Raw genomic sequence first — 10,103 nt, 5'->3', positions numbered from 1 at the left:
AGATTATCTCTCTACAGATGCTAATTTTTTTACCCCCAAGCATTTAACCTCTGTTCTAATCAAGCTGATGACAATATGCTTTGTACTTTTACAAGCATTCTTTACAACACCCCTTCCTCCTCCTTACTGGGACTCAGACAGACCTGCCTCCTACTCATATCTGATGGAAGGAAACTGACTCTCAAAAGCTTATACTCTGAAAAATTTGGTCTCTAAGATGGTACTGAACTTGAGTCTAGCTATTCTGCTGCAGAACAACAGAGCCAGTTTGATGTAGTGGTTAAGTGCGGGGACTCTTATCTGGGAGAACCGGGTTTGATTTCCCACTCCTCCACTTGCACCTGCTGGAATGGCCTTAGGTCAGCCATAGCTCTGGCAGAGGTTGTCCTTGAAAGTGCAGCTGCTGTGAGAGCCCTCTCAGCCCCACCCACCTCACCGGGTGTCTGTTGTGGGAGAGGAAGATAAAGGAGATTGTGAGCTGCTCCGAGACTCAGTTGGAGGGCGGGATATAAATCCGATATCATCATCATCTTCTATCCTCTGAAACTTGTAAAAATTAGAATAAGTAGCTTTTACTGCTCTGGCCCGGAATAAACGATCCTTGGAAAATAAAAAGGAACCAGAATGGCTTGCTTGCAACCAGAAGCAGTAATTCTTCATCTGGTTATAAGTCAGTCCCACTGAAGGCGGAGCATACTTCAAAGGAATTACAAACAGGATTGCTGTTGAGTGAGCACCTCAGTTCCCTTTATCTTGATTCTAAGTATCTGCTGAACTGTGTTGATAATGACCAAGATCCTGTTGATCTGTTCCACTTCCTCTGGTATATGGAGACTTGTGCTGGTGCAAGAGGCTCCTTATATGGAAGGAAAGTGCCATTTGTGGCGTGGAAAAGATCCACAACCCACAACCCTTGCTTCACATAGTTCTGTGCCTTCTTTGCCATGGGTTTACTGGTCATTACAGATGTAACATTTCTGCAAATTTCAAAGCCACAGGGGGGAAAATGGGGTCTACAAAAAATAGACACTTGTGGAAAAATTGAAAATATGCCATACCCAAAACTTTTTAATGACTAACATGAAATATGGTAGTAACAGTCAACAATATATTTATGACAGTCAACATATGCACTTGTACTATTTGGCATATTTATGGAATTTATAAGGATAAATACGGTACCTTAATTTTCCATAGAAAAAATTGGAAGCATACTCAGTATCTGATAAACAGTTGCAAACTGCTGCACCCTCTGCTGCCCATAGGATACGTATCTTTAATTTCTGCCATCTGAAAGGGAGGGGGGAAAGCTGAAAGTAAATCTTGGGCAAAAACTCAGAGTCACGACAGGTAGGACTGACAGAATGCTTGCATAGTCAGCTAACGTTTGCAACACTCAGAAGTGCTACCTGTTCCACGTGCAGGGCTGGAGAGACAGGCACAAATTAGAAGTCTCAGTGTGTGGATGAGACGATGGTGTAGGAAGAGTTTAAGTTTGTTAGGCACTGGGATGCTTTCTGGAGCAAGCAGGAGCTGTACAAAAGAGATGGTCTCCACTTGTCCCCAGAAGGAACCAGGCTGCTGGTGCTTAAAATAAAAAGGTGGCAGAGCAGTTTTTAAAACTAAATCTTGGGGGAAAGCTGACAGGAGGTGAAATGTCTTTGGTTCAGGAGGACTCATCTCAAAGAAATGAAGGGTTAGCTGTTACTTTTCTACCGGGTAATGGATCAGAGTTGTCCACTGAGATGGTGACAAACAGTATGGACTGTCTGCCAAAGTCTCGAGGCAGCAGGAGAAAAGTTGTGGGCCTAACTTGCCTGGGAAATTATAGATGTTTGTATACAAATGCTAGAAGTGTTCAAAGTAAAATTGGGGAGTTGGAATGTTTAGTGTTGGGGGAAAACATAGATGTGGAAATTTCAGAAACTTGGTGGAATGAGCAGAATCAGTGGGACATGGTGATTCCTGGATATAAGTTATATTGGAAGGATAGGAAGGGAAGGGTTGGAGGTGGGGTGGCTCTGTATGTCAGAGAGGGTATACAGCCCAGTAAGACTGAGGTCAGAGAATTAGATTCCCTTCTAGAAGTGCTTTGGGTTGAAATAGAGGGCCCAAAAGGAAATTTAACTATGGGAGTTTGTTATCACCCACCAAATCAAAATATAGAGGACGATTATAATATGACGGAAGGATTCAAGATAGTGACTAAATGTAAAAACTGTGTCATAATAGGTGATTTTAACTACCTGCAGATTGATTGGGTCAATATGTGTTCTGGTCAGGAGAAAGAGATTGAGTTTCTAGACGCTCTCAATGATTGTGCTATGGAGCAGATGGTCACAGAACCTACCAGGGGTGGGGCAATCCTGGATTTGGTCCTAAGTAATGCCCAAGACCTGGTGAGAGATGTAAAAGTGAATGCACCACTTGGAAGCAGTGACTGTAACGTTATGGATTTCATCATTTGTATAAATAGGGAGTTGCCCCAAAAGGCCAGCACAACCACTTTTAACTTTAAAATGGGTAAATTCTCTGAGATGTGGAGGCATGTGAAGAGGAAACTGAAAGGAAAGGTAAATGCAGTCAAAACCTTTGGGGAGCTATTTAAAACTACAATCCTAGAAGCTCAGGAGGCTATTTAAAACTACAATCCTAGAAGCTCAGATAAAATATATACCACAAGTTAGGAAAGGCACAAACAGGTATAAGAAAAGGCCTGCATGGTTAACAAACAAAGTTACGGAAGCTATAAAAGGTAAGAAGGATTCCTTTAAGCGGTGGAAAGCTAGTCCAAGTGAGATTAATAAAAGGGAACACAGGCTGTGGCAAATCAAATGCAAGACTGTGATCAGGCAGGCAAAAAGAGACCATGAGGAGCATATTGCAAAAAACATAAAGACCCACAATAAAATTTTCTTCAAATATATTAGAAGCAGGAAACCAGCCAGGGAGGCAGTCCCTTGGATGACCAAGGGGTAAAAGGATTACTGAAGGAAGATAGGGAAATGACTGAGAAGCTGAATGCATTTTTTGCCTCCGTCTTCACTGTGGAAGATGAGAAGTGTTTGCTTGCTCCAGAACCGCTAATTTTGGAAGAGGTGTTGAAAGACCTGAGTCAGATTGAGGTGACAAGAGAGGAGGTCCTACAACTGATTGACGAATTAAAAACTAATAAGTCACCAGGTCCGGATGGCATATATCCAAGAGTTCTGAAAGAACTCAAAGGTGAACTTGTGGATCTCCTGACAAAAATATGTAATCTTTCATTGAAATCTGCCTCTGTTTCTGAGGACTGGAAGGTAGCAAATGTCACCCCCATCTTTAAAAAGGGTCCCAGAGGAGATCCGGGATATTACATGCCAGTCCGTCTGACTTCAATACCAGGAAAGTTGGTAGAAACCATTATCAAGGAAAAATGAGTAGGCATATTGATGAACACAAGTTATTGAGGAAGACTCAGCATGGGTTCTGTAAGGGAAGATCTTGCCTCACTAACCTGTTACATTTCTTTGAGGGGGTGAACAAACATGTGGACAAAGGGGACCCAATAGATGTTGTTTACCTTGTCTTCCAGAAAGCTTTTGATAAAGTTCCTCATCAAAGGCTCCTTAGTAAGCTCGAGAGTCATGGAGTAAAAGGACAAGTCCTCTTGTGGATCAAAAACTGGCTAATTAATAGGAAACAGAGAGTGAGTATAAATGGGCAATCTTCGCAGTGGAAGACGTCAAGCAGTGGGGTGCCGCAGGGCTCAGTACTGGGTCCCATGCTCTTTAACTTATTCATTAATGATTTGGAGTTGAGAGTAAGCAGTGAAATGGCTAAGTTTGCAGATGACACTAAATTGTTCAGGGTGGGAAGAACCAGAGAGGATTGTGAGGCACTCCAAAGGGATCTGTTGAGGCTGGGTGAGTGGGTGTCAACGTGGCAGATCAGGTTCAATGTAGCCAAGTGCAAAGTAATGCACATTGGGGTCAAAAATCCCAGCTACAAATACAAGTTGATGGGGTGTGAACTGCTAGAGACTGACCAAGAGAGAGATCTTGGAGTTGTGGAAGATCTCACTGAAAATGTCAAGACAGTGTGCGATTGCAATAAAAAAGGCCAACGCCATGCTGGGAATTATTAGGAAGGAAACTGAAAACATATCAGCCAGTATCATGTCCCTGTATAAATCGATGGTGTGTTCTCATTTGGAATACTATGTACAATTCTGGTCACTGCACCTCAAAAAGGATATTATAGCATTGGAAAAAGTCCAGAAAAGAGCAACTAGAATGATTAAAGGTTTGGAACACTTTCCCTATGAAGAAAAATTAAACGCTTGGGGCTCTTTAGCTTGGAGAAATGTCAACTGCAGGGTGACATGATAGAGGATTACAAGATTATGCATGGGATGGAGAAAGTAGAGAAAGAAGTACTTTTCTCCCTTTCTCACAATACAAGAACTCGTGGGCATTCAATGAAATTGCTGAGCAGTAGGGTTAGAACAGATAAAAGGAAGTACTGCTTCACCTAAAGGGTGATTAACATGTGGAATTCACTGCCATGGGGGGGGGGGAGCGGGTGGCTACAAGCATAGCCAGCTTCAAGAGGGGTTTGGATAAAAATATGAAGCAGAGGTCCATCAGTGGCTATTAGCCACAACATATTATTGGAACTGTCTGGGGCAGTGATGCTCTGTATTCTTGGTGCTTGGGGTGGGGGCAAAGTGGAAGGGCTTCTAGCCCCACTTGTGAACCTCCTTTTTTTTTGGCCACTGTGTGACACAGAGTGTTGGACTGGATGGGCCATTGGCCTGATCCAGCATGGCTTCTCTATGTTCTTAACACTGAAGTCTTTAATAATGTGTTATCATTAAGCACATTATAGCATGTCAAAATGCACATTTAAAAAAAAGCATCTTGAAAGCAGAATATATGTCTCTACTGTACGAGGGCTTTTCCCAAGTGCTCCCCAAAATTTCCCATTTTTTGCATTTGAAAAATTAAATATTCACTTTCAAAGGTGAAAAACTTGTTTAAATGTTTTATTCAGGGGGGTTTTTTTGTAGCAGGAACTCCTTTGCATATTAGGTCACATACCCCTGATGTAGCCAATCCTCCTGGAGCTTACAGTAAACCCTGTACCAAGAGCCTTATAAGCTCCAGGAGGATTGGCTACATCAGGAGTGTGTGGCCTAACAGGCAAAGAAGCTCCTGCTACAAAAAAAAATCCCTAGTTTTATTTATTATAAAATATAAAGTATGTCGTTGGAGAGCTGTTTTTTTCATGCTCCCAAATTTTCCATTGGAAAAAGTCATGGGGAAAATGGGGAGTTTTTTCTAGAATTTTTGGTCATGGGCTTTCATATGTCATTGCTCACATCAGAGCAGAAGTAGCCCAAGGATTGGGCTCCATGGAAAATTGCTATGAACACAACAGCTGTGCAAGCAGTAGCATTAAACTCTTCCTTGCTGTCCTTGAGCTAACTAAAAGGAGCTGTGCACATGGAAGAGACAATGGGGGCCACACCCCATTGCACAAGACATTTCTTCTGATATAATTTCAAAAGAAAACTGCATGTGCTCACTTGCACATTTCATTAAAAATTACAGTGAAGTTCTGTGTTGATGAAGCTGATGCAGCTTTTGCACTATTGCTTGTGCAAGCAGAACAGTGCTAAGTACATTTTCCTTTCCATGGATGTGATCCGAAGGGAGGATGCACACACACTTGGGTTCCAAGTGCACTGAATTTTAAACCCAGTTACCAAAGCAGGGCCACTTTGGTAGAATTCTACATGATCTTAAAAATCTAGTGGATCACTCCAAGAATTAGCCTTTGGAGGGATAGAGAAGAGAGACACTGGAGATGGAGCAACAGGAAGAAAATGTTCAGGTAATGACATGAGGCAATTTAATTTGGCAGAGTGTCTTTTTATTGCGTGTGTATGGTTGTGGAATACAAAAAAAATGAACCAAACCAAAGTACTTGCATTTGGAAATCGGCAATTCATTTGCACCATTTAAAGTTATAGGATTTCAGTTTTCACTTGACCATTAAAAAAACACCAGTTTTATATAGTCAGTCTTGCCAGCAGAAGCCATTTCCTATGCACATGAATGTCAACATCATTATCTTTTCACAATATAAAAGGACACACCAACACTCTAAAAAACTAATTTGTAAAAAAGGCAATAATTGATATATTTGTACTGATTACGTCAAGAGTTTGGCTGCCAAGTTTTACACACTGAAATGAGTGTTTAGTCCATCATCAGAAGGAAGATGAAGGTCCTCAGGGCATGGGGAGACTCTGAAGGCATTGACTGTTTGATTGGCAGAACACAATAATATGCTGACCTGGAAAAAAAATTCTGACTGTGGCCTTCCCACCACACACACCTTATATGCAGAGTACCCCAGTGTCACTTCAGGCTTTTTGCCTACACCTCTGCTTACAAGCAAAACTGTGTTGCAAGCTAACACGTGTAAATAGTGAAATAAAAGGAAAGCCTGTGATGGTTGTTTATACATTTGTAGTTTTAAAACTCAAAGCCACTACAAAAAAAAAGTTTTCGCATAGATCATTTCACATCCATGTCATCCTGTACATGACAGAAATCATTCATCTTTAGCTATTCTACATCAGCCACTGTTTTCAAGAGAGCCCTCCCCGCCCCCCAATCCCAGGCATATGCACAGTGTTCTTAAAACTTTTTAAATACTGCTTTGGAAGTGCTGACATTCATGGGTTGGGGTCCCACCAATATACAGTCCAACAAGACCCTGCTTTACAGTTTGGGCACACACAGGAGATGAAGGCACATGGTTCATCATTAACTCTCTTCTACACAGAACAGCTTCTGAAGACACTTGCTCTTTCAAACCGTTTGTTAAATGCTCTAGCACAAGTTGGACCAAGATAAAAGCCAAGCATTTACATAACAGATGCTAACTCCCCTTAGGCTCTGCATGCTGAGCCCATACACAGAGAACCTTGCTATATAAAATACATATATTTGCCAATCTAATATGATTCTAGTCCCTGGGCCTTGGCAGCAGCAGGAATTCCTCATTACCTTGCAGCATGCTCGGTCCTGCATGGCTCTGCGCCACACCCTTGCATGGTAAGGTGAGTTTTGGAGATCTAGTTGAGAAGTAGCCACTGTCGTGAAAAGATAATGCAGAAGAGGTAGATAACCAAGTGGTGGCCCCAGGAGTACTACTATGGACTTTATACACTGCAAACAGGGATAACACCACAGTCAAGACCAGAAGGAACTGGGGGGAAAAATGTGCACATTTCAAAATACCCGCTCCCCAGGAGTCAGTGTTGCTTCAGATTCTAAAGCACAGTGTATAGATTTCTCCCCTTGATCTCTCTCTCTCTCTCTTTCTCAAGGCATTCTAGAAGAAAGCCAACCCTGCCTTAACAAGGGCAATGGTTCAACAATCTCACCACTTCAGACAAATCTTTTAGCTTTCTGGAAGGACTTCCTCCCTCCACCTGATTCTCATATTGAGCTGCAAGGTTAAGTGACTTGGTGATAGAATCATTCCACCGTTTTTCCTTTCAAAGCCACATAGCAGCCGTTTTAAACATATAAAAGAATATTCACTTGTGGCCAATAAAGGTTGAAGGGTGGGACGTGGGTCTCTAATATACACAAGTTATACTTTACTAATTACTTAGCATTTTCTAAGACATTAAGGCTATATACAATCTGTTCTTGATCTCCTCCAGGAGTCCTTAGATAAGACAAAGGTAGTCCCCACCCCCCATCTGTCCAACTTTACATGTGATCTCTGTGCAAGAAAGCAGGTTAGGGTTTTATTCATCCAGATTGACTTTGGAAAGATATAGTCGTTCCCAGTAGTAAGGAGGCAGAGGTTTACCCTCAGTCTTATGGCTTGTAGTTTTCCCCCCTTTAAAATGCAGCGAGAACTCGCAATGTCCAGAGACAGAAGAGAAATCCAAGCAAAAACAAAGTGTCCTTAAATTCAGTTCATTCATGCATAAAATTCTTCTTGTTTGTGTGGTTTTTGATAGCCCCCATTTGATTGTTTCGGTTCATCCAGTGAATAGCTTCCTTCATCTTTTTTTTTCATTCGGTATAACATGAACCCAACTAGGAAAGCAGCAAACAGCAAGCCTACCAGTCCACCAGCAATGACCCCTGTGGAAAAAGGAAAGGATTAGGGGTTGAGTTTTCCCCTCTTGAGCAACAATAATTAAACAAAAATCCATACTCATTTATGAAAAACTAGAACTTTGCAGAACAGAGGAATGCCACCAAGAAACGTGTATGGAGAAGTTCCACAACCCAGGAAAAGGATTCTATAAAGTCATTTTATAAAGTCTATACTGCTTTCTCTTGCATTGTCAAAAATCAAGAGAATTCTTGATCACACACGAGCCAAATTTCAACTCTGCAACACAGCCACAAATTCTAAGCTGTTGAGTACAACTGTGTTACAATATGTTCATTCAGTGGTAGACCGCCAAGGGCCCTATAGGAGTGAAGATCTCATATGGATTTTTCTTTTTAACAGAAAAAACACTGCCACCTTAACACAGCAAACAAAGGAACATGGTACCCACACAGCCTGTGTTTAGCTGCTTCTCACTACTGACATTGAGGAATACAGCTAGCTGTTATAAGGTTACCAGGTGCTCTAGGATTTCCCTGTTCTCTCATGGCAAGAACCATAATGATTTGAGGAATGCCTAGAGCAGTGATTTCCAGCCTCTGGGTCAGGTCACAAAAGTGGGTCACACAAAGCCTCTGAAAGTGAGTTGCAGACCAGCCCTCCCTAATGGTCACCCCACCTTTCCATTGTTCTCTTTTGTATTTTGAAAACCAAGATCTGACCCTGGAAACAGCATCTTCCATGTCAACCATTAGTTGCCATTTTTCTTCTCCACAGCATACACATGCTGATAATGAAAAATGTGTCCTGATGATCACTAGAGTGAATTTCTTAGACTCTTAGTGGGGGGATTAGTGGGAACAATGGCAAAGGAGAGGATGGTCAAAGGCTGAGATGTAACTTCCACATGCAAAGGCTGTGCATGTTGGAATGTCACTTGCTTGGGTTCATATTGGGGGGAGCTACACCCTTTGCCCACTATTTGCTGGTTTCTTAAGAACATCTGGTTAGCCACTATAGCAAATGCTGAATGCTGAACTAGATGGGCCCCAAGTCATAGTTTGCCTAGGGTGCAAAAAAACTTTGGGCCAGCCTTGGATGGGTCATCATACCACATAAATTTGGACTTGCTGGTCACCATACAGAAAAGGCTGGGAACCACTGGCGTAGAGCATCTTGATGTCACCTCTGAATACAATCAGAAGTGACATGTTCCCACACCCCACATTTTTACTTCTGTGGAACAAACAAACCTGATAGGGCTTGAAGCCCATGGGTGGGACTTTGCCTGGTACTCTCAGGGAATAGCAAACCTAATTCACTACCAGCTTCTAGCTGTAAGATGGTTAAAAAGTTTTAGCTTACTCCAAGAACGGTTAACAAGTGCCCTGTGGTCAACAGTCACTGTAACACTTCCAGGATGTGACTGGAATTGAGTCCCCTCAAAGTCAAGATGTTGTGCATTACAAAGAAGTTTTCTTGAACAAACTGATGTTAGATCTGATGCTAGATCTAATTGCAGATGTGTAAAATGAGTACCCAGCTTGCTGGGGGGATAGTATAGATGACTGGGGAAGGCAATGGCAAACCACTCCATAAAAAGTCTGCCACGAAAACGATGTGAAAGCAATGTCACCCCAGAGTCGGAAACAACTGGTGCTTACACAGGGGACTACCTTTACCTTTTTAATGCCCAATATTATCTCAGAAACTATGGAACATGGAATTGCATGGAGAAGAACAATGCTTTGTCATCACAGAGTATTTCTGCATACCTGCTAGAACATCTTTTCTGTCCATAAGTCCTTGAGAGGCCCCTGCAGATTTTGTATCATGTGTTCCAGGACCCAGTGCCCTGCTTTCTGTTCCAAGCTCTTCCACTGCCCTGTTTTCTGTTTTTTCACCTGGTCCACCAAACGTGAAATCTCCCTAAGAACAGAGAGCAATCACATCACGTTCCTTCTCACTGG

The 10,103-nt window shown here is 42.1% G+C and overlaps 1 protein-coding gene across 1 annotated transcript in view; it reads right to left on the bottom strand.

Annotated features, from left to right (window-relative positions):
* Positions 1 to 5,894: 5,894 nt before the first annotated feature.
* Positions 5,895 to 10,103, bottom strand: part of SDC1 (syndecan 1) — a 31,716-nt gene continuing 27,507 nt past the window's right edge. The window contains exons 4-5 of the mRNA XM_060233526.1: positions 9,909 to 10,062; positions 5,895 to 8,159 (exon numbers count right to left, since the gene is read on the bottom strand). Of these exons, the coding sequence (XP_060089509.1) occupies positions 7,993 to 8,159; positions 9,909 to 10,062 (321 nt within the window). The 3' untranslated portion in view covers positions 5,895 to 7,992. The remainder of the gene's footprint in view (positions 8,160 to 9,908; positions 10,063 to 10,103) is intronic.

Source organism: Heteronotia binoei, chromosome 1 (genome assembly GCF_032191835.1).
Source record: "Heteronotia binoei isolate CCM8104 ecotype False Entrance Well chromosome 1, APGP_CSIRO_Hbin_v1, whole genome shotgun sequence".
NCBI lineage: Eukaryota > Metazoa > Chordata > Lepidosauria > Squamata > Gekkonidae > Heteronotia > Heteronotia binoei.
This window is presented reverse-complemented; position numbering and strand designations above follow the sequence as displayed.